At 67.0% G+C, this 21,047-nt stretch overlaps 3 protein-coding genes across 6 annotated transcripts; 2 read left to right on the top strand and 1 right to left on the bottom strand.

Annotated features, from left to right (window-relative positions):
• The first annotated feature begins 199 nt into the window (after nucleotides 1-199).
• Nucleotides 200-12,253, top strand: TJP3 (tight junction protein 3). Of its 4 annotated transcripts, XM_080566476.1 has the most exons (21): nucleotides 200-578; nucleotides 1,041-1,161; nucleotides 4,853-5,041; nucleotides 5,118-5,242; nucleotides 5,468-5,570; nucleotides 5,805-6,273; nucleotides 6,576-6,679; nucleotides 7,332-7,494; nucleotides 7,584-7,674; nucleotides 7,943-8,007; nucleotides 8,180-8,258; nucleotides 8,389-8,545; nucleotides 8,918-9,026; nucleotides 9,481-9,700; nucleotides 9,974-10,170; nucleotides 10,272-10,367; nucleotides 10,643-10,713; nucleotides 10,844-11,155; nucleotides 11,297-11,521; nucleotides 11,723-11,772; nucleotides 11,891-12,253. In XM_080566476.1, exons 3-21 carry the CDS (start codon nucleotides 4,994-4,996, stop codon nucleotides 11,988-11,990), a joined length of 2,784 nt encoding a protein of 927 aa, XP_080422602.1. In that variant the 5' UTR covers nucleotides 200-578; nucleotides 1,041-1,161; nucleotides 4,853-4,993; the 3' UTR covers nucleotides 11,991-12,253. The 4 variants fall into 4 exon arrangements, with proteins under 4 accessions (XP_080422602.1, XP_080422603.1, XP_080422601.1 ...); XM_080566477.1 differs by lacking the exon at nucleotides 200-578 and having other exon boundaries at nucleotides 658-1,161; nucleotides 4,985-5,041; XM_080566475.1 differs by lacking the exons at nucleotides 200-578; nucleotides 1,041-1,161 and adding an exon at nucleotides 3,555-3,690 and having other exon boundaries at nucleotides 4,985-5,041.
• A 261-nt stretch (nucleotides 12,254-12,514) lies between these two features.
• APBA3 (amyloid beta precursor protein binding family A member 3) lies at nucleotides 12,515-19,369 on the bottom strand (the record flags this gene model as incomplete). The annotated part of the gene is made up of 10 exons (XM_080566478.1): nucleotides 12,515-13,523; nucleotides 13,689-13,829; nucleotides 14,682-14,801; nucleotides 15,330-15,542; nucleotides 15,778-15,957; nucleotides 16,293-16,451; nucleotides 17,012-17,098; nucleotides 17,222-17,367; nucleotides 17,818-17,857; nucleotides 18,212-19,369. 10 exons carry the CDS (start codon nucleotides 19,367-19,369, stop codon nucleotides 13,452-13,454), a joined length of 2,316 nt encoding a protein of 771 aa, XP_080422604.1. The 3' UTR covers nucleotides 12,515-13,451.
• Nucleotides 19,334-20,742, top strand: MRPL54 (mitochondrial ribosomal protein L54). Its single transcript, XM_080566481.1, has 3 exons — nucleotides 19,334-19,468; nucleotides 20,082-20,238; nucleotides 20,474-20,742. Exons 1-3 carry the CDS (start codon nucleotides 19,393-19,395, stop codon nucleotides 20,604-20,606), a joined length of 366 nt encoding a protein of 121 aa, XP_080422607.1. The 5' UTR covers nucleotides 19,334-19,392; the 3' UTR covers nucleotides 20,607-20,742.
• Nucleotides 20,743-21,047: the final 305 nt, after the last annotated feature.

Genomic DNA, 21,047 nt, shown 5'->3' with positions numbered 1-21,047 from the left:
GGGCCCGGCCGGCGCCATGGCAACGGCGGCGGCGGGGGCAGGATCGGGCCCGGGCGGCTCCGTGGGGATGGGGATGGGGGGGGGGGGGGAGCACCGGGCAGCGGGCACCGGGCACCGGGGGGAGGCCGGGGAGCGGCGTGAGCCTGGCACCGGCCTCGGGTGTCCCCGGGGGGAGCCCGCCCGGCTCTCGGGGCGCGCTGCCCTCACCATGGGCGGCCTCGCCGTGCCCCGGGGCTGCGGCGCTGCGAGGGAGGGGAGCGGCGGCGGCGGCGCGGGGAGGCTCCGAACGGCTCCGGGGAGCAGCACCGGGAGCTGCCCCGTCCTCCCCCGGGGAGCTGCGAGCCCGCCGCTGAAGCCCCGCGCCCAGCACCATGGCCCCGGGGTGGCGGCTGGCGGCGGGGGGGTTCCGCAGGAACTGGTCCCCCCGGGACGCCCGGGAGCGGGGCTCGGAGCTGCCCCGGCACCCCCGGTACAGAGCCCGGGCCGACGCCTGGACCGGGAGCCGCGGCGTGGAGCCGGTCTCTGTGGCCGGGAGCCCCCCCGGGAGGCAGGAGCCGGGAGCCCCGGCCGGCGGCGAGGTGGGGGCGGAGGGAAGGGGCCGGGGAGGGAAGGGGGCGGCGGCCCAGGGGGGCAGCGAGGGGCCGCGGTCTCACCCACGGCCCCCCCAGGGCTGGGTGTCCCCGCGGAGCTGCTGTCCCCGGCCCCTCGCGTGGCGCTGGGTGAAGCTGTGCGGTCCCCCAGGGACGGCCCGGGGAGGGGCTGGGGGCTCAGGGCGGTGTGGGTGGCGTGGAGCCCCCCCCCCCCACCTCCTCGGAGGGGGGCCCGGCTGGGAGGAAGGGCCCCGTGCTCGGGCACTGCCACCCCCGGTGACCCCCCGCGTCCTGTGCGTCCTGTCCTTGCCTGGGGCCGCGTGGGGCACGAGTGGACGTGGCTGAGCCACCAGCCCGGGGGGGGACAGCGGGGACAGCCCCCCTACAGCTCCTGCTGTGCCCGGCGGAGCTGCCCAGGGACCCCTTCCCCCTGCCCTCTCCCTCCTGCAGGCAGCGTCTGGCCCACAAAGGGTTACGCGAGGCGCCCGGGAGTGACACCGCTGCCACCAGCCCCAGAGCTCAGCTCCTTCCTGGTCGGATCCAGCCTCCGCTGGGGCTGAGCCACCGCTCGGTGAGTCCCGGGGGACGGGGATGGAACCGAGGGTCACCCCTGCCCGTCAGCCCCGGGAGGGACAGGGGCCGGGGACCCTCCCGGGGTCCTGCCCTGACCACACGGACGGAGCAGGAGGGGAGGCCCCGGGGGTCCCTACGTGCTGGCGGGGGGACCTGAGCAGGGCGCGGTGCAGAGCCCTTGTTGGGGTGCTGCGGCTCTCATGCCGTGGGCTTGGGGACACGGAGCTGGGACCCTGCCATCAGGCTCTGCGCCCTGGGGCTGGAGGACGTGCCTCCCTTTCACGTGCCTCCATCCCACCCGTTTACACCCAGCCAGGGCTGGGGGGGCACCTGTCCGGGGGGGGGGGGGGGGGGCGGCAGGATCAGCCCACCGGGACGCGGGTGGGGCTGGGTTTGGGGGCGCGCTGGGGGGCTGCCGGCGGGGCATGGACCCTTCCTGCACAGCCGGGGCCGGACGAGGGACGAGCGGTTCGGCAAAACTGGCTGGGACACGGGGAGCCAGCCCCAGGGGAGGCCGGCCCGGTGCGAGGGGGGTGTGCGGGGCTCCCACGGGGCTCCCACGGGGCTCCCACGGGGCTCCCGGTGCATCGGGCTGGTCCGCGGTCAGCTCGGCCCAGAAACTGCCTCTCCCGGCGGGGCCATTTCGGGTGCGGGCTGGTTTCTGTTGGAAACCGGCAGAGCCGGCTCCTCTGGCTGCCAGCCTCGGCCTTTGGCTCGGGGCAGGGCCCTCGGGGAGGCCAAGGGCAGGACCGGGGCTGGCCGTCCCCGCAGGCACTGCCGGGTGAGAGGGAGCTGCTGTCCCCATGCTGGCCCCCCACCCTGGCCCCACGAAGGCCACGGAGAGCTGCAGGACGCAGGCGTGTGACTGATTCCCTGAGTCCCGGTGATGGGACAGCTGCGTGGGGCTGGCGAGGGGACAGCACAGAGCATGAGCCATCACCTGGAGGGGGGGACACTGGCTGTCCCATGGCTGGGGGCTGTTGGGACCTGTGGGCCCTGCCTTGTCACCTGTGGGTGTCGGGGGACCCCGTAAGCACCAACCAGCTGATGCTGGTGACACAGCTGGGAGAGGACCTGCCTCTGATCCAGCAGGAAACCTGCCCACCGCCACGGCATGGTCCTATGAGCATGGGGACAGTGCAGGGGGGGACAGGACCGTGACACCACCGAGCTGGGATCCTGCCTGGCCCCAGCCGGCCCCGCAGGCGCACACGTCCCTGGGTGTCAAGCGCCAGCGGCTGGGCACCGGGGCCGGTGTCGGTGGCTGGTGAGGCCGGGCGGTGCAGGACACCCTCCCGGACTCTGCCCCGTGCTCTCAGCCCGGCCGGCCAGGTTGTTCCCGGGCCCGGGTGAATGATTACCCCTGCCTGCCGCGCTGCCGGCCGCCCCGCCACGTTTTGGGGCTCCTTTGGTGCAGCTGGGGCTGTGTGCTTACCCCCGAGCCCACTGCCAGCCCCATCACTGTGGCTCTGGGGACAGGCGCTGCCCACGGGTGTCAGCCTCAGGTGCCCCCGTCCTGCCAGAACTGCCCTGTGGTGATTCCCAGCGGGGCCGTGGGGTTCCAGCCCTGGGGTGTCAATGCAGGGGGTCCGCGGTGGGGCTCAGGGCAGCCGAGCTGTGATGGGGGCCGGGACAACCCCGCGGCTCCCGGCAGCACCACGGGGGTGTGCGGGTGGCACAGAATGGGGGCACACAGGCAGCGGGGCCAGAAATGGGGGCTGCTGCCGTGGCAGAGCCCTTGGCCCGTTGGAGCCCAGGAGATCTGCTAGGGCAGAGCCGTTGGCCACCCGGATCCGGTGCTCCCACCGTGGCGGAGCCGAGCTGCCAGCCCGGGGATGGATATCGCCCACCCCGGGGCTGCCGGCCGGGCAGCACTCGGGGAGATCTCCCCCCGCCGAGCTGCCACCACGGGCTGTGCCGAGCTGTGTCCTGTCCGTGCCATGTCGGGGCCGTGCCGTGCTGTGCCGTGCCGTGCCGTGCTGTGCTGTGCCGTGCCGTACTGTGCTGTGCCGTGCTGTGCTGTGCCATGCTGTGCTGTGCTGTGCCATGCCATGTTGTGCCGTGCTGTGCCATGCCGTGCTGTGCTGTGCTGTACTGTGCCGTGCCATGTTGTGCCATGCCGTACTGTGCTGTGCCATGCCAAGCCGTGCCATGCCAAGCCGTGCCATGCCATGCCGTGCCATGCCATGCCGTGCCGTGCTGTGCCATGCCGTGCCATGCCGTGCCATGCCGTACTGTGCCGTGCTGTGCCATGCCATACTGTGCCATACCGTGCCGTGCCATACCGTGCCGGGCCGGCAGGGAACCGAGGCACTGGATCCCGAGCGCACTCCGTGCCCGCCCGCCCGGCCCTACCTGGGCACGCCCCGGGGCCGGGTGGGGTGCGGCGGGAGGCGGGCCGGGCCGGGCCGTACCGTGCCGGGCCGGGCCATACCGTACCGTGCCGGGCCGTGCCGCAGGTGCAGCGGCGGCCCCCGAGGGCCCCTTGGCGCCTCCCGGGAGGTTCAGCATGGCCGTGCGGTTCCAGGTGTGCTGCCCGCCCGGGCGGGACCGGGGGAGCCCCGGGGAGGTCACCGCGGCGGGCTCGGGGCTGGGCGGCGGGGTCAGCTCCATCCCACCCGGGTCGGCCCTGTCCCACCCGGCTGCTGGCCGTGGGGAGCTGTGGGGCGGCCGTGGCACTGCGCCGGGCTGCTTGCTGGCCCGGCCTCGTCGCGCCGCAGGACGGCGGTGGGGCCTCTCCGTGATTTCCTCGTCACGGATAAAACCACGCGCTCCTGTCGCCGGGCGCCGTGCCTCCTGCCCTGCCTGGCACCGGGGGGCTACGGGGTGCCCTGGGCACGGTGGAGGCGGCGGGAGCCTCGTGCCGCGTCCTGCACCCCGAGCAGGAGGCTCGGGCCGGCTGCGGGGAGGCTGCAGCTGATCCATCGCGGCATTGCCTGGCGCTCTCGGTTTGTTTTTCCATATCCAGATGACCCTTGAGATAGAGGCTGTAAAACACAGCTGTGGGAGCCACCGCCCCGCGCCCGGTTCTGCGGCTTTGTTTCTGGGGATTTTCCCTGCATGGTGCGCGGATCCTGCGTCTCTTTGGGGCACTGGGAGCTGCTGGAGGGGATCCTGATCCCATGCCCTGTGCAGGGCGGCGTTTCAGCTCTGGTGAACATCCCAATGAGGCTTGTCTGTCAGAAACTCTTGGATTTGGGGAAAACCTGGAAAAAAACAGAGGGTGAAGGCAGGACACTGGTGCTCCTGAAGTGGTCAGCAGAGCCTCCAGCCCTGTGGTCATGCTGAGGGGCAGGTGGGAGGGCACAAGAGCACCGTCCGAAGCAGCAGCCAGGGTCTGCCAGCTCCCAGGGCAGGGAGGGGAGCAGGACCAGCGGGACTGGTGGCTCCAGCTATGGGGAAGGGTCCCCAGCCCGTTTGCTCTGCCTAAAACCTCTCCTTCCGTGGCCACACGTCCGAGGGGACAGAGATGGATGTCCCCAGCGCTCACTGGAGGGGGGTTCACTCTGCACAGGGCCAGCTCTGGGTTTTGGGCACACTCCTGCACAGGGAGTGTCACAGCCACCAGTCCCAGTGCCCTGGGTGGGTGCCTGGGCACCGCGGGGGGCTCTGTGCCCCTGCGCCCTTGTGGTCCCTGCTGCTTGCGGCTCAGCTGATGCTGAAAGCGCTCGCCTTGCCTCTGTTCGCAGCCCAAAGCGGGACTCAGGAAGGGTCCGGCGGCTGCGAAGAGGAACCGGAGCCGGTCCGCGCCCCCGGCCCCCGGGCTGGAGCCGAGGCACCGGTCAGCCTCAGCGCTCGCCCTCCCTCGCTTGCGTTGGCAGGTGGCCGCCATGGAGGAGATGGTGATCTGGGAGCAGCACACCGTGACGCTGAGCAAGGTGAGCGTGGCCGGGGTGGCCGCGGGACGGTGGCACGGGGTCAGGGTCTGATCCCCTCTCTGCTCATCCCCGCTAGGACCCTCAACGGGGCTTCGGTTTTGCCGTTTCGGGAGGCCGGGACCGTCCCAACAAGGTGACCGGGGACACCGCGGTGGTTGTTTCGGATGTGGTTGCTGGGGGACCAGCGTTCGGCCAGCTCCAGTGAGTTTGCAGGGATGTGGGGACACAGGGCGTCCTCGCTGCCAGCGGGGACGGGGAGGGCAGTGAATTGCTCCTGCTCAGACAGGGTCAGCGCATTGCCACCTTGCCCTGGTGTGCTGCGCAGACGGGGTCCCCCTGGGGCAAAGCTGCCCTTGCTGCCCCGCCAAACCCCCCCGGGCTGGGGGCTGCACGTGGGGCAGAGCCATGGCTGCGTTCCCTTCGCAGGAGGAAGGATCAGATTGTGATGGTCAACGGCCTTTCCATGGAGAACGCCTCGTCCTCCTTCGCCATCCAGACGCTTAAGACCTGCGGCAAGATCGCCAACATTGTGAGTGTGCCCCGCAGTGGGAGCGCTCCATGCCTGTCCCCACCTTGCTGTAGCTGTGTGTGGGGTGGGTGGTGGAGCTGGGCAAAGCCCTGCTCCTCTTGCAGCGGCTGCAGCACTGTGCTCTGCTCCCCCGGGGTGCCCAGGGTTCCTCTTCTGGGCTGGGACATTGCTGTAGGAACATGGGGCAGAGATAGCCTCATTCACCATCCCTTCCTTCTCTGTTTCTGCCTGAAGACGCTGAAAAGACAGAAGAAAATTCACCTTCCCGTGAGCAAGAGTGGCCCTGGGTCCCCTGCCGTGCACCGGCGCTACGACTCGGATGAGGACTACGGGTCGCGTGGTGCGGATCTGGCCCTGCGCAGCACCCGCCGGCACCGCTCCCGCGATGACCTGGACCACAGCCGGGGCTATGACGGGGACTCGTCCAGTGAGAGGAGCTCCGGTCACCACCGGGACGACCGCCGCCAGCACAAGTCGGTGTCCCGCAGCCGGAGACGAAGCCAGGACAGCAGCCACTGGAGGCAGAGCCCCGACAGCGGCTCGGATCGCAGGGGCTACAGCCGGCGCCGCTCCGCCAATGGCTTTGGCCACGAAGGGGACACCAACGGGCTGGCCCTGGTGTCGGGGTTCAAGCGGCTGCCGCACCAGGACGTGCTGATGAAGCCCATCACGTCGGTCCTGGTGAAGAAGAAGGAGAATGAAGGTAGGGCCTTCCTGACTCCTCCGTCCCTGGGTCATCACCTGAGCAGTGGCCACGTGCCCCTGGGGAGGAGACAGCTGCAGGGCTGGTGCCATGGTCTGGCACACAGCGAGGGGCGATGTGTGTCGTGCTGGGGGCACTGAGCCCGCCTGGCCTCCGCCCAAAGGGTGGCAGAGCTCAGCTCTGGGGCTTGCAGATGCCCAGTGGGAGCTGGGGTGGGCTTGTGGGGATGGTGGCAAGAGAAGACCCCGGCAGGTCCTGCTTCTGCCCGGCTCCAGGGCTGTCATGGGCTCTCTGTGGTGCAGAGTACGGCCTGAAGCTGGGAAGTCAGCTCTTCATCAAGCACATCGTGGAGAGCGGGCTGGCGGCAAAGGGCAGCTCCTTGCAGGAGGGAGACCTGATCCTGAAGGTACGGGGTCCCAAGGGGAGCACAGCACTTGCCGAGGGACTTGTTTCCCCTGGTTTGGGTGTCTTGGCCCTGAGTAGTGTCTACTCAGGGGAAAAGGTGAGGGCATGCTTCTCTTGGCCAGCTGCGAAGGACAGCTCCTGGGCTGGAAGCAGCTCCATCTGGTGCCCGCATCCTGCCCCAGTTGTTCCCTAGGACCAGGCCGCCAGGATGCTGAGGTTGTTTGGTTAAAGCAGTGGGGTTCAGCTGGGGACGGCGGCTCATCCTGCTGCCACAGTGGGGTCGCCAGCCTCCTCCTGTCCCCATGGCACTGGTCCCGTGCTGCATGTGGGTGTCCCTGCTGCGAGAGCAGTCAGCAAGCAGCTCAGGTGTTCAGGGCGTGCCAGGTGAAATGGTGCTTAAGGAATTTGGGGAGGATAGAACAGAGGGATGGAGGTGCTTTGTTTGCACACACACAGGCCAGGCAAACCAGTGGCCACTGGGAACCAGAGCCAAAGTGACTCTGGAGCAAACAAAAGCTGGGGCTGGGGCCAGCAGGGATGGGAAGGGACCTGGGAATGCGGTGGTGGGAGTGTCCCCATAACAAGTGGGGTTTTCCTGGGAACAGCTTTCCCAGGAGCGAGTGCACCGAGGCCTTCTTGCTCTGCCCCTCCAGATCAACGGGGTGGCCAGTGAGGACATGTCCCTGGCTGACACGCAGCAGCTCATTGACCGGACGGAGGGGACCCTGACCCTGCTCATCCTCCGGGACCACCGGCAGTTCCTGGTCAACATCCCTGACATGGAAGACATCCAGAGTGACAGCTCCCGGATGGACGGTAAGGGGACAGAGCGACAGCACCAGGGTCCCAATGCTCGGTGTGAGGACTGGATGGTCACCAATGTGTCTCCCCTTCGGTTGCTGCAGATATCTCTGACATTGAGTCTGACCTGTCCCGTCCACCATCCCCCCAGACCTCCCCACGACTTCCAGCTGCTGACAGGATGAATTCACCACCGTAAGCCCTGCCATGTCCCTGTCCCTGCGTCCCCATGAGCCTCTCTTTCCCCCACTGACCACCAGGCCCCCCATGCTCTCTGCCCATCTGGAGTGGCTTTTTCTCCTCCGTCCTGGAGCCAGCTCACTGTGAAGGTGGCGCTGCATTTTGGTCCCCAGCTTGCCCCGCTGTCCCTGCTGCCTGCTTGGCACCGCAGGCTCTGCCTGCCCGTGCTGATCCAGCACCCACCTCCATGGCCACCCTAAATCCTGCCCTGACTCTGTTCCAGAGAGAGGAGACGAGCGAGCAAGAACGCCGCAACTGACACGAACACACACGATGCTCTGGGCCATGGTGGGTGAGCTCGGGTCAGGCTGGGGGGAGCCGAGGGCACTGAGCGGGCTCTGGGCTCCCGCATCTCCCCACTCCCCAAGCCCGCCTGGCAGAGCCGTGCCAGATCTCCCCGTGCCTCGGTGGCAGCGGCACAGCCACCGCCACCTCCTGGACGTGTCCTCCTTCCCTGCAGATGTGCTGGAAACTGTGGAGGGGGATGGCCGCCACAGCCCCCGCACCAGCCCCGCTGCCCAAGCCGCCTGCAAGGACGGGTGCGTCTCTGCAAGGGCTGGTGGGGAAGGGCTGGGCAGGTGGGAGCTGTGCCGGGGCAGGGTTGGGGTCTCGGAATCAGTGACCACCGGCGTGTCACTGCCGGGCTCACTGCAGCCTCCCCCGTGGCAGGTATAGCCCCGACTCCAGGGTCGTGCAGTTTGTGAAGGCCAAGAGCGTGGGGCTGCGGCTGGCTGGCGGCAACGACGTGGGCATCTTCGTGTCGGGCGTGCAGGAGGGGAGCCCGGCCGACAGCCAGGGCATCCAGGAAGGGGACCAGATCCTGCAGGTACCCGGGACCAGGAGCACCACTGAATGCTGGCACTGGCCGTGTCCCTCTCGGGTCCAGTACCCGCCATGTGGTTTGGATTTCTCCTGCTGCGCTTTGTTTTGGGGCAGCACTGGTGCCCACAGCCGTGAGGCTGTGTCCACAGGCACTGCCTGAGTCCTGTCCCCAGCACTGTGCTAGCAGCCAGCAGGGTGCAGGCGCCACCCAGAGGGGCTGTCCCCAGGGTCACCCGGGGGTTGTGGCAGGCACTTGGGTGGCAGGGACCAGTTCCCTCTCCCACCCTGCCCCGGGCACTGCTGTCCCCAAGACCCCGCTGGTACCCGATCCCTCTGTCCTACCAGTGGGTCGCGTCTGAGCGTTTTTCCACGGCAGGTGAACGACACCAGTTTCCAGAACCTGACCCGCGAGGAGGCCGTGCAGTATCTCTTGAACCTGCCGCCTGGTGAGGAGATCACGCTGCGGATCCAGAGCAAGCAGGACAGTGAGTGACAGCTGGTGTCATCCCGGGCTTGTCTCTCTCCATCCTCTGTCTTCTCTGAGCAAGCATCAGAGCTGCCTGACACGCCGCGGCTCTTTCTGCCCCACAGGGTGGTCCTTTTTCCCCACACCCTTCTCCTCCGAGAGGTGATGGGAGGGGACTGGGCCATTCTGGTGTGCAGTTTGTGCCTTGGCATCCAGGAGCGTGGGGCTTTCTGGCACTGTGGCTCAGCCCAGAGAGGCCAGTGTGTGCTGGGGGGTCAGGTCCTGCTGTCCCCAGCATGCCCAAGAGCACCACATGTAGATAGGGCGTCCTCACTGCCCTCTTTGGCATCAAGGGCTGCTGTGGAGGATCCTGGCCAGCCCAGCTTGTACCTAAATCCCTCCAGCACCTTCCCGTACCCCTAATTCCTCCTCAACCACCTCTTCCCTGATGGTCCCTTTCACCCGGGCTCCAGTTTACAGAAAGATGATCTCGTCCAACGTGGGTGACTCGTTCTACATCCGGACGCATTTTGACTACGAGAAGGACACGCCGTCAGGGCTCAGCTTTGCCCGTGGGGACATCTTCCACGTGCTGGACACCATGTACCGGGGCAAGCTGGGGAGCTGGCTGGCCGTGCGCATGGGCAGGGACCTGCAGGAGCAGGACAAGGGCATCATCCCCAACCAGAGCAGGTAGGGACAGAGCCAGAAATGGGCCTAGGGTGAGCAGGGGGCAGGGGACGAGGGGGATGTGGATGGTGGCCCCAGTAAGACGTAGGGCAAGGGCAGATGGAGTGGTGCTGGGAAGCACTAGCTGGTGAAAAACCTTCTTGGCGCCCAGGGCAGGTTGGGGTGGTTGATGCTGTGCTTGTCTCAGGTCCTGGAGGGAAGGGGCCTCCACAGCCCCAGCCAGCCAGCCTACCGAGTAAACCCAGTCTCAAAATTCTGAGCCCTTTCCCCTCCCAGGGCCGAGCAGATCGCCAGCCTGGAGTCAGTGCTGAAAGCCTCGTCTGGCACCAACCCCTCAGGGGCACGGGCCGAGTTCTGGAAGCTACGAGGCCTGCGGGGAGCCAAGAAGATGCTGCGGAAGAGCCGGGAGGATCTGTCTGCCCTCACGAAGCAGGGCCACTACCCCCCGTACGAGAAGGTGGTTCTGAAGGAAGGTGGGCACAGCACTGCGTCAGCCAGACCCCGCCAGGGGTCATCAGACCTGGGGCTGCCCTTGCTCCCAGCCTCCCTGAGCTGGTCTGTGTTCTTCCCACAGCCAGCTTCAAGCGGCCGGTGGTGATCCTGGGCCCCATCGCGGACATTGCCATGCAGAAGCTGAGCACGGAGCTGCCTGCGCTGTTTGAGATTGCCCGTGAGTGCCCTCCACACCGGGGTGAATTGTGCTCAGCAGCTGGACCCTCGGTGCTGGCAGCATTTTACTGACGGTTCAGATCCTGCCTCGTTGCCCCCTTGTGACACCCCAACTCCCTCCTGGACTCAAGCACCCTCTCCCCACGCATCGTGGGGCAAGCTGGCTCCAGACATCCCCCTTGGAGGGTCAGAGCCCCATGGCCAGACGCCGGCTGGGACTACAGGGGATGTCACATCTGCCCCAGCTGCTCTCACGCCCGTCTCCTTGTCCTGCAGCAAGCGTGCCCCGAGACGGGACATCATCCAAGGTCATCAAGTTGGACTCGGTGCGGCAAATCGCAGAAAAGGTGAGAGCCTGGGGGATCTTCCCCATGTCCTGGGGGCTGGGTGGGCCAGGGCCTGGCAGGGGGAGCCCTCAGGGAGCCCCCTGCCTCCAGCACTGTCCCCAGTGGGCTGAGTGCTGGTGCCCTGCCCCAGGACAAGCATGCCCTGCTGGACATCACACCCCTGGCTGTGGAGCGCCTCAACTACGTGCAGTACTACCCCGTGGTGGTGTTTTGTGAGCCGGAGAGCCGGCAGGGCATCAAGGCCATGCGCCAGTGGCTGGCGCCCGAATCCAGGAAGAGCTCCCGGCGCCTCTATGCCCAGGCCACCAAGATGAAGAAGTACTGCAGCCACCTCTTCACTGCCACCATCAGCCTCAGCGGCAGCGGCAACGCCTGGTACGAGCAGATCAAGGACATCATCAGGACGCAGCAGAGCCAGCCTGTTTGGACGGCAGCAGAGCAGGTATGGGGCAGGGGGTCCCTTGGGGCAAGACTCAGCCTTGCAGGGGGGCAGGCAGGTGAGTAATGGTGCCAGGGCCGCGTGGGGCTGTGCCCGTCCTCTCCATGCCCAGGGTCCCAGGTCTCCTTCATCCCCTCCCCACAGGTGGACGTGGCTCTGGAGGACAGCCTGGACCTGCTGAACCCATCAAGCAGGGCGGCCTCGGGCTACCTGACCTGTGACAGTCACGCCAACAGCGACTACGATGACACGGATGGCGAGGCGGGTGCCTACACCGACGGTGAGGCAGAGGACGCCTACGATCAGCCCGCGCTGGCCCGCTCCTCTGAGCCGGCACAGACGTACCCGAGCCATGGCCTGAGCGAGCAGGTGGGCGCCCCACACCTGTAGCAGGGGCTGGTGGGGCAGGGGGGCCCAGAACCCACCTGTGGGGGTGAATTCCTATCTTCCTGTGGTACTGGTGGGAGAAGGGCTATCACCTCCAGCTCTCCTTGGTGCCTTGGAACGTTTTCCTATGGGGAAACACAAATCATGCCTAGCCACCTCTGATGCCCGTCTCTTTTTACACAGGTGACAGAGCAGCACCCGCAGGGACAGTGGACACAGCGCAGCAGCATCAGGTACCCCACGCCCCGGGGGGGGGATCGGTGCCAGCTCTGCGCAGCCTGGTCCTGCACGGCGGTGACTGTCTCTGCTGACCACGTCGCAGAGGCAACACCGCAGCCCCTTGTCCCCCAGGGAATACGAGCATGACGCTGTGAGGAAGAGATTCACGCGAGCCAGAGATGACTCGGACCAGGACGAAGGCTACGAGTGGGGCCCTGCTACGGACGTGTAGTGGGGCAGGCTCAGCGCCTGCCCGGGACCCCTCCACGCTGCCGGGCCAGCCTCTGCCCTGCTGGGCAGCCGGGCCCCTTGGGCCAGCCCTGCCACAGCCCCGTGCCACCGGGGCCGGGTGACAGCCCCAGCAGTGCCACGCAGCATCCCACAGCTGGGCCAGGTTGCGCCTGCGCCCGTCGCCAGCCACCACCACCAAGTGCCTCCTTCCCCCTTTCGTCCGCAGCCTCTGCAGCTGAAATAAAGGGGACGTTTTGAGTAGGACGGGCTGTTTCCGTGTGTACTGCGTGGCAGCGTGCAGGGGAGGTGTACAGCAGGGCAGCCTTGCTGGGATCCGCACGCCTCTGTGGGCAGGGCCCCCTGATCCCTGTCCCTGATCCCTGTCCCCAGTGGGCACTGGTGCAGGACCAGCCTGGGGGCGGCGGGCTCGGACCGACATCTGGCACCGCAGCGGGCTCAAGGCAGCATCCCCCAGCCTGAGCTTCCTCCACTGCAGCCCAGCCACGGCTCCTGAAACACAGCCTCCAACGTTCCCCCAAACTTTTATTTTTACACCAACCAAGCACACAGGCAAAGTCACGTCAGGCTGCCTCAGCCGAAGGATCCCAGATACCCCCTTGTGAATGACACCTTCCCCACGGAGCACGCAGCTGCAGGCTGGTCCTTGGGGCTCGTGTCCCCACGCTCCCTGGGATGTAGCTGTGCCATGTTCCCTTTTGCTGCGCTGGGGAGCAGCCCCAAGGGCTGGGACCCAGCTGTGCATGCAGAGCAGTTAAAGGCAGCACTGTGGAGGCAGAGGTAGTTTCCCAGCTTGGTGCAACGGGTCTAACAGGGAGGTTGTTTGCGCCCCACCAGGCCCCTGGCAAAGCCCGGGAGGGGCAGTGGGTGCTGAGGGTGCTGCTGCCCTTAAGGCTGAGCCTGGGAGCTGCCGGCTCTCCCTTGGGTGCCGGCGTGCGCCCACACCCGGGTGTGCAGGGGCAGCGCCACCCGGGGCTGTGCTATGACAGGCCCCCGAGCTGTGCTCAAGTTCCATCCCCAGCTAGGGAAAGGCACCAGCGGCAAGTGTAAGAGCACGATCTGCGGTGACTGGAGGGGGTGGCCTTTCACAGCGGGTCCCTTCTCCCCTGCCAGCACCAAGCCAAGGCGAGGGACCCCGAGGAGCAGGGGGATGGCGCCGTGCAGGCACTGTGAGGCAGGGAGGGGTGAACAGAGGCAGAGAGGGAGTCACGGGCCTGAACTGTGCACCACAGGCCCTAACACTGCTCAAGCTGGGCATCGGCCCCCCGCCTCCCACTGTGTCCTGAGTAAAACCAGCGAGGTGCAGGATTAGGCCCTGCTGGGGGCCAGAGGGTTCCGATGAGGGTCCTGGGGCAGGAGGCAGAGCCTGTCCCACCCTGGAGGCCCCGGGCTCGCTCCTGCCTGGCCCCAGGCACGTGCAGCGACAGCCGGGCACGGCCAGCGCTCAGAGGAACACGGGCTGCTCCTGCCCCGTCAGTAAGCGGTACGTGGAGGCCGGCATCGTCTTGATGTGGACCTAAGCAGAGACACGCAGATCAGCTGGGAGATGCCAGCCCCAGGCGGGAGGCTGCTGGGGCAAAGCCCCGAGCCCAGCCCACAGCGTCTGCAGGGAGCAGAGGGGCAGTCACAGCCCCCCCCAGCACAAGGACCTCAGTGGTCACCCAGCCGGGGTCTGCCTTACCTCGCTGACGGCCTGCGTGAGGATCTGGATGATCTTCTCGTGCGGCGTGGCCACCACGCTCTGCCCGTTGATCTCGATGATGCGGTGCCCCACACGGATGCCGCCTTTCTCTGCGATGCCCCCGCGCATCAGGCTGCAGATCTGGGGAGCAGGGAGTGCTGGTGAGATCAGAGCTGTGCTCGTACCCCGGGGCCGTGCACCATGACCGCCCCAAATCCCCTCCTCCAGCAACAGCTCTGCGCTTGGTGCTGTCTCCTCCAGCCCAAGGGCCTGCAAACGAGCACAGGGACGGCCCCTGGCACTGCTGTGGTGGGATTCGTGCTGAGCTGCATGGCAAGAACACTCCACAGGCTTTTGGCCCCCTGGCCTGCACAGAGCTCCTCTCCCCACATCCACACCTTGAACCCTCATGCTCCTGTCCCTGGCTGCAGAGCCAGAGCTTCTCCCTGCGGCAGCAGCTCCTGCGTGCTGGCGGGGTGACCATGCCTCAATACGAGCAGGAGCATGAGCTGGTGGGAAATGCAACCACGCCTCTGCTGCCCACCCACCCCATCCTCTCCTGCTGATCCTGGAAACGCTCCTCTCTGCCTTTCTGGGGTGTTTCAAACCCAGCCACTGTGGAGCTCAGAGCAGGGAGTGGCCAGGGCACTGGGGATGGTGACAAATGTCACAAAGGACACGTCAAGGTAGTCAGGAAGAAACCACCGCCCCCAAAGCAAACAGCTACGGAGCGCCAAGGAGACAAACCCAAACAGCAACGCTGCAGGAGAGCTACGAGGAGCCTTTCACCACGGCACTGCAGGGACCCTTGAAACCTCGGCCCCAGCAGAGGCAGGGAGCATTGGTGCTGCGTGCTCGTCCACGCAGACACAGCCAGAGCCACACGTCCCTCTGCCAGATGGGCAGCAGAAGCCTTTGGCTGACCCCGGCCTGGCTCGGCTGCTGTCCCTGCCGGCACCCACCACGCCATTCTCAGTCCCTGCCAGCACTCACCACGCCATTCTCAACACAGAAGCCCAGCTGGTACTTGGAGTCGGGGCGCCGGATGACAGCCGTGGTGACGGGGGGACAGTGCACTATGTTCAGTGTCACCTCCGTCTGGTGCTTCAGCTCCTGGAAGATGGAATGGGGACGTGTCAGACTTCAGAAAGCCACTTGGAGGGGCTGAGAGGGGTGACACAGCCACGTTGCTCACGGGGTGCTGAGGATTAGCACCCTGTTTTCAATGGGGAAACTGAGGCACGCACAAGAATACTGCCATGCTCAAATTCAGGGAGAGAAGCTTACAAATCTGGACCAAGACACCCCACTCTGTCCCTGAGACCACGCTGCTTTCAGCTCAGGAGGCTGAAGGTGCAACAGGATCCCCCCGGGACATTTGGCCACATCCCCACAAAGCCCAGCTTCCTCACCCACCCACCACCCCGGGCAGGGCCCTGCCCACGCCCTGCTGCGGGTTCAGCCCCCAGCTTTGTCACCGCCTTGTCACATCTCTGCCTGCCGAGCATGCTCCTACCTCCCATCCATCCCCTTCCTGGGAGCGTTTGGGGCACCCCAGTATCAGACAGCGCGGACGCATTCAGGCCGGGCCCCGGCTCTGCCCTGGCAGCGGGAGCACCCCTGGGCCCAGCCCCGGCTCACCCGGATGATGCTCTGGCAGGTGGTGAGGGGCAGCCCCACCAGGCTCGTCCCGTTGACGGACATGAGGCGGTCCCCGATGCTCAGCTCGCCCGAGCGCTCCGCAGGGCCCCCGTGCATGAGGTTGGCGACAACCACCGTGGGCAGGATGGAGCCCCAGCCCGACTCCACGATGGCGATGCCCAGGATCTCCCCCTTCTGCTTCCGGATGCAGACCTGTGGGGGTGGACACGGGGAGGTCGTGGTCACGAGAAGAGGGATGCTGGGTCGTGGGGCGTGTGTCACAGCCCCAGCACGGGGGTCCTGGGCTCAAAGCGAGCTGCGGGGGGGCCCAGTTCTGTAGGGAGCACCTCGGCTGCTCAGGGAGCCACGGTGAGGTGCCACAGAGAGGTGCCAGCAGGCACCGTGCTGATACCCCACGCTGTCTTCACCCCTCCAAAGCAGCTCTTACGTCCTTGCAGTTCTCCTGCCGGGAGAAGTGGGTCAGCTCTGCATTGTACTGCTCCTGGTCCTCAAGGGCACGGCTGTACTGGCGAGGGCTCAGCTCACTCGGGTCAATGCTGTTGGCCTCCAGGAAGCGCTGGTAAGCCACACCAAATGCCTGCCCGATGGCCTGAGCGATGATCTGGGCCTGGGGATAGAGAGGGATCATTCGTGGCCACAGCTCAGGGCTGCGGCCTCATGCCAAACTGGACCCAGCAGCTGCCAGCACTGTTCTGCCCAGCGCAGCCGAGGCTTGGGAGCTGCAGAGCATCCTGGCTCCTGCCCTTCACCTTCGTGGTGCCAATCCCATTCTTTTCTCACTGGGACCCTCTACGTGGGAGGGGTGCCCAAGCTCCCTCCTCCTCCCTCTGACTGCATCAGAAGCCCCCAGTGCAGAGACACCAAGCACCCGGTCACTAGAGCAGGATGGGGACCAGGACCCCAACACCACCCTGCCCTCCCGAGGGTCTCGCTTCCACTCACATCAGCCGAGTGGAAGACGTGGCAGATCATCTTGTAGAGCCGCTTCTCCTCCGCCGCCTCCGCTCGCCGAGGCAGCTTGCGGCGTGCCATGAGCACCACAAGGGAGCCGATGTCGGCAATGTAGGAGATGGTCTGCAGGGAGTGATCCATCATGGCCTCCTGGCAAGGGGGACACAGCAGAGACCTTCAGCCCTCCCCTCCGGGCAGCCCACGGGCCAGCCAGGCACCGCTCCATGTCAGAAGGATTTGGGTGAGGTCTGGTTCAAACCCCACACTGCTGAAACGTGGCTCCAGAGCCTGGGAGAAATCATGTATTTGCTGAAAGCTACAAACAGTTCCTTCAATCGAGGACTCGTTTGTGTCTCCAGGTGTAGTCAGGGGACAACACAGCTCTTTGGCCTCTTACTATAAAGCAGAAAATAATCCTACAGCAAAGAGCTGCAAAAACTTTAAGACCAGCTCCCCTGGAGCTCAGTTTGCTCCCCCGAGGCTTAGTTTGCATGAGAAGCCTCGTGCAGCCAGGCAGCCAGCCGAGGGACGCACGGCACGCGCGTGTGGGATGGCTGTGGAGTGACACGTCTCCTCCCAGCTGCACGGCCTTGCCCGTGGGCCATCCCTGTGCATGACCCCACCAGCGTGGGCAGGCAGAAGAGATCCCCAGGCGGACGGGAAGGTCTCAGCAGCCCCAGGGCCACGTGGGCATTCCCGTTTCTTCTCACCTGTGTGTCAGCCGTGAGCACCTTGATCCTCTGCGTGGAGACAAACAGATCCACCTCCGTCATGGGTTGGGACTCCCCCTCCGGTGCCTGCAAAGTACCCCAGTGAGGTCCCTGCCGGGTCCCTGCCCCACGGCTGGGGTCCCCCTGCGCACAGCCCTGGCCTGAGCATTGCCCTGCACCCACGAGAGGCCAGGCTGTGCCCCCACACACCTTGATCCTGTCCACAGCCTCCTGCGCCTGTGCCATGCGGACGCTGGTGGGGGGGTTCCTCTCGGAGACCAGCTGCGTGGAGCCCAGGTACTTTGCCCCAAAAATCACACCGTCCAGCAGATCCTCTGGGTCGCAGGGGCCTGGAACTGAGGTATTGGGAGGGATAAAGCAGGGGCTGGTTCCCTCCTGACTCTGAAGGCTGGGGGCTGCCAGCTGCCACCGTATGTTTGCTGTGCTCCTACGTGTGGCGAAGCGGCTCAGTGCCTGGGAGATGGGCTCCTGGCATCACACGGGGACCAACTGACCCCACATACAGCTGACCCCAGGGCTGCCTCCTCCTTCACTGGGCACCACCCCAGATCCCTGAAGCACCCCATTCATACAGCAAAAGGTGAGCTGTGAGCAAACCAGCCACCCAAAGTCTGCAGCCATATTCTCCAAAACGTGGCAACAACGCCTCTGCCCAAGGGGCCCCTTCTCCTGGGCACAGAGCCGAGCACTCCTTCCCCAGCTGCGACCCCCAGCCACCCCCGTGCTCATGTCAGTGCAGGAGGAGATGGCTCAGGATTCCTGGTTCAAGCAGAGCTGCTACTCACCCTCTTTGAAGGCTGGACAGGAGGAAGGGGATTCCTTGTTCTGCAAAGCAACAAGAGGGTGGGTGAGACCCTGACTGGGAGCCTGGGGAGCACCAGGAGAGCATGGGCACAGGGTGCTGGGGCTGAGGGGCTTGTTCAGACCCACTGGCTTCCTCCCCAGGGCACGCGTGCCTCAGGCAGGTGTGAACGTCCCGCACATTCAGGACAGCAGGAGCCAGAGCCGACACTGAGGGTCTTGTCCGGGCACCCCAGCAACGCAAGGCCCTGTAAGCCCCAGGGAAAAGCCCTCCCTTGCTCCCCTCTGCCCCCTCCCAAAATCCCACGAGGAGGCAGAGCCTAGGGGAACATCCTGGCTTGCTGCCATGCCACCGCGGCCTGTGGGCCATGCACTCACAGTCACGCTGCCTTGGGGCAGCTGCTCTTTCTCCGGGGCCGCAGCAGGAGACAGGGCCACCCAGGCCGGCTCTGGCGAACTGTCCCGGTTGCCCTCGCAGGTGGGGTCAACCTCGCTGAGCCCCTCTCCGTAAAACCAGCCGCCAGAAGGCCCTTCCTCCGAGCCGCCTGGCCCTCCTGGCTCAGCCACAGCCGCCGGTTCCTCCGGAGCCTGCAGCATCTCCAAGTTGGTCCCGGCCAGGACGTCAGAGCGGGCCAGGGGCGTCTCGGCGCCGGCCTCGGGCAAGCCCCCCTCGTAGCACAGGAGGCTCAGCAAGTCCTCCCGGTCAGCCTCGGCAAAAAGCAGGCCGTGGCAGGGCCGGGAGCAGGCCGAGTGCTGGGAGCAGCAGGGCCGCGTCGCCAGGCCCCTGCCCGTGGCCACGTGCAGCGGGCAGGGCCGGCACCCGCCCCGGCACCCTCCGGAGCCCTGCGGGGCCCACTCGCCCGCTGGGGGGGCCATGCCAGCGCTCGAGGCCAGCGGCGGGTCCGGGGGGTCGCAGAGGCTGGGGCTGAGGGTCTCGAGCTGCGCCAGCAGGCCCTGGATCTCCGCAGGCTCGTCCTCCGCGTCCTCGGGCGCTTCGTCCAGCTCCATGTCACCGCTGCTGGGGGCGCGGGGCGGCCCCGCTCCCCGGGGGGCGCTCCCCACGCTCGCCTCCCAGCCCGAGGGGCCCCGCGGGTCGTCCTCCGCCTCCTCTTGCACGGCTCGTCCCGAGGCCCGGCAGCTCCCGCTCCGCCCGTCCCCGCCTCGCCCGGGGCCCGGGGCTGCCGCTCCCCTCCGCCGACCCCCGGCGGTGCCGCTGCAGGGGGACTCCCGGGGCCGCCCCTCGGCCACGCCGGGCCCCGGGGCTCCGGGCTGCCCCGCGGGCCCTTCCTCCGTGTCCATGGCCGGCGGCTCGGGGGCCTCGGCGGGGCCGGGATCGGGGGCCGAGGGCGCAGCCTGGAAATCCATGCTGCTCTCCATGGCGGCGGGGGGGGGGGAGGCTGGGGGTCCGGGGGGTGGGGGGAGGGCACGGAGGGGCCCTGGGGTGGCGCTGCCCCGGTCCCGGAGCGGAACGGAGCGGGACGGGACGGGGCGGAGCGGGACGGGGCCGGGGCCGGACCGGGCCGGGGCCGCCGCCATTTCCGGGCCCGCCCCGCCCCGCCATGGCCGCGCGGTTGCTGCTGAGGGCGGCCAGCGCCGTGCGGCCCGGCCCGGCCCGCGGGTACGCCAAGAAGCCGGGTGAGGGCCGGGATGGGCCGGGGTGGGGTGGGGTGGGGTGGGGTGGGCCGGGCCCCAACCTCGGCCCGGTGTCCCGGCCCCGTGTCCCGGCCCGGTCCCGGTTTCCGTGCCCTGCCCCGGTGTCCTGCCCCATGCCCCATCCTCCTCCCATCCCGTCCCGTCCCGGTGTCCTGGCCCCACGTCCCAGCCCCGTGTCCCAGCCCCATCCCAGCCCCGTGTCCCAGCCTGGTCCCGGTGTCCGTGCCCTGTCCCAGCGACCCAGCCCCGTGTCCCAGCTCTGCCCCATCCCGGCGTCCCAGCCCTGTCCTGGTGTCCTGGCCCTGTGTCCCAGCCCTGTCCCGTCCCAGTGTCCCAGACACGTCCCATCCTGTTCTGGTGTCCTGGCCCCTTGTCCCATCCTTGTCCCATCCTTGTCCCGTCCTAGCCCTGTGTCCCGGCCCCGTGTCCGAGCCCCATCCCCATGTCCTGGCCCCATGTCCCGGCCTCATCCTGGTCCCGGCCCCCAGTCCTTCATCCCCTCACCCCATGGCCTTCTCCTCTTGCTCCTGCCTCAGCCCCGCTCCTCAGCCCCATCCCCACGTCCCCCTGCCTGACTGTGCCCCCGTCCCCGCAGGCGGGAAGGCCAAGGGTAAGAGCGTGCTAAAGGAGGAGCTGAAGGGGCCGGAGGTGTGCACGGACCCCGTCAAGCTGGCCACCTATGCTGTGGGCGTCAACTACCACAAGGACAGCCCTGACGTGGCCCTGAAGCCCGATTCCGAGTACCCCGACTGGTAGGTGGGGCCCCCCCTGAGGTGCCTGGCCCTGAAGGCCCATCCCGAGGGCACCAACAAGAGTTGGAGGGATGGGAACTGCTCTCCTCCTTGGGGCTGGGGGCTCGGGGACCTGCCCTGGTAGCGGTGGATGTGGTGGGTGAGGGATTATTCGTGCCCTGATCATGCGCTACTGCCCCTCCATCCTCCTTTGTCCTCCTGGTTGCAAACTCACGTCCTTTGCGTTCGCCCCCAGGCTTTTCCAGATCCACCTGGGGCCCCCCAAGAAGCTGGAGGAGATGGACCCCGACTCCATCGAGTACTGGAGGCGCCTGCGGAAGTACAACACGTGGCAGCGCAACCGGCTGAAGAAGGGCAAGAAGCTGTAGGTGCTGCGGACCTCGTGGCACCGCAGCTGCCCCGAGTGCCACATGGACGGCACTGGGACCAGCTCCCGTTGTTGGTCTCTTATTCTTGCTGTGAACTGGTAATAAATCTCTGGCGAGGCTGATGCCTGTTACTGAAGCTGTGGCAAACCCACGTCCTCCGCAAGCTCAGTGTGGGCCTCCCCTCCTGCCCAGGGTTGGCGGAGGATCGAGGCCCCAAATTCTTGGTGTCTTTGCTAAAGCAGAAGCTCCATTTATTGTTCACAGAGGGAGCCTAAGCTGCCAAATCGTTCCCGCTCCCTCTGTCAGTCTGCGCTGCAATGATGGGGGCTTACAGGCCATGCTGGGAGGGCAGTGGCTTGGGGTGGGGGCGACTCCGCTGGTGTCACCGTGTCCCCCAGGAGGGAGGTGTCAGGGTGGCAGCCAGCACCCCGGGGGACGAGA

The sequence above is a fragment of the Anser brachyrhynchus genome (assembly GCF_964034855.1).
Source record: "Anser brachyrhynchus genome assembly, chromosome: 23".
NCBI lineage: Eukaryota > Metazoa > Chordata > Aves > Anseriformes > Anatidae > Anser > Anser brachyrhynchus.
This window is presented reverse-complemented; position numbering and strand designations above follow the sequence as displayed.

Excerpts from the sequence above, each read along its gene's own strand:
- MRPL54 (XM_080566481.1), top strand. The coding sequence starts at position 19,393 with ATGGCCGCGCGGTTGCTGCTGAGGGCGGCCAGCGCCGTGCGGCCCGGC. Across the intron at positions 19,469-20,081 it reads CGGGTACGCCAAGAAGCCGG|GCGGGAAGGCCAAGGGTAAG; the intron begins GTGAGGGCCGGG and ends CCGTCCCCGCAG. Across the intron at positions 20,239-20,473 it reads GATTCCGAGTACCCCGACTG|GCTTTTCCAGATCCACCTGG; the intron begins GTAGGTGGGGCC and ends GTTCGCCCCCAG.
- TJP3 (XM_080566474.1), top strand. Across the intron at positions 10,714-10,843 it reads TGCGGCAAATCGCAGAAAAG|GACAAGCATGCCCTGCTGGA; the intron begins GTGAGAGCCTGG and ends GCCCTGCCCCAG. Across the intron at positions 11,773-11,890 it reads ACACAGCGCAGCAGCATCAG|GGAATACGAGCATGACGCTG; the intron begins GTACCCCACGCC and ends CTTGTCCCCCAG.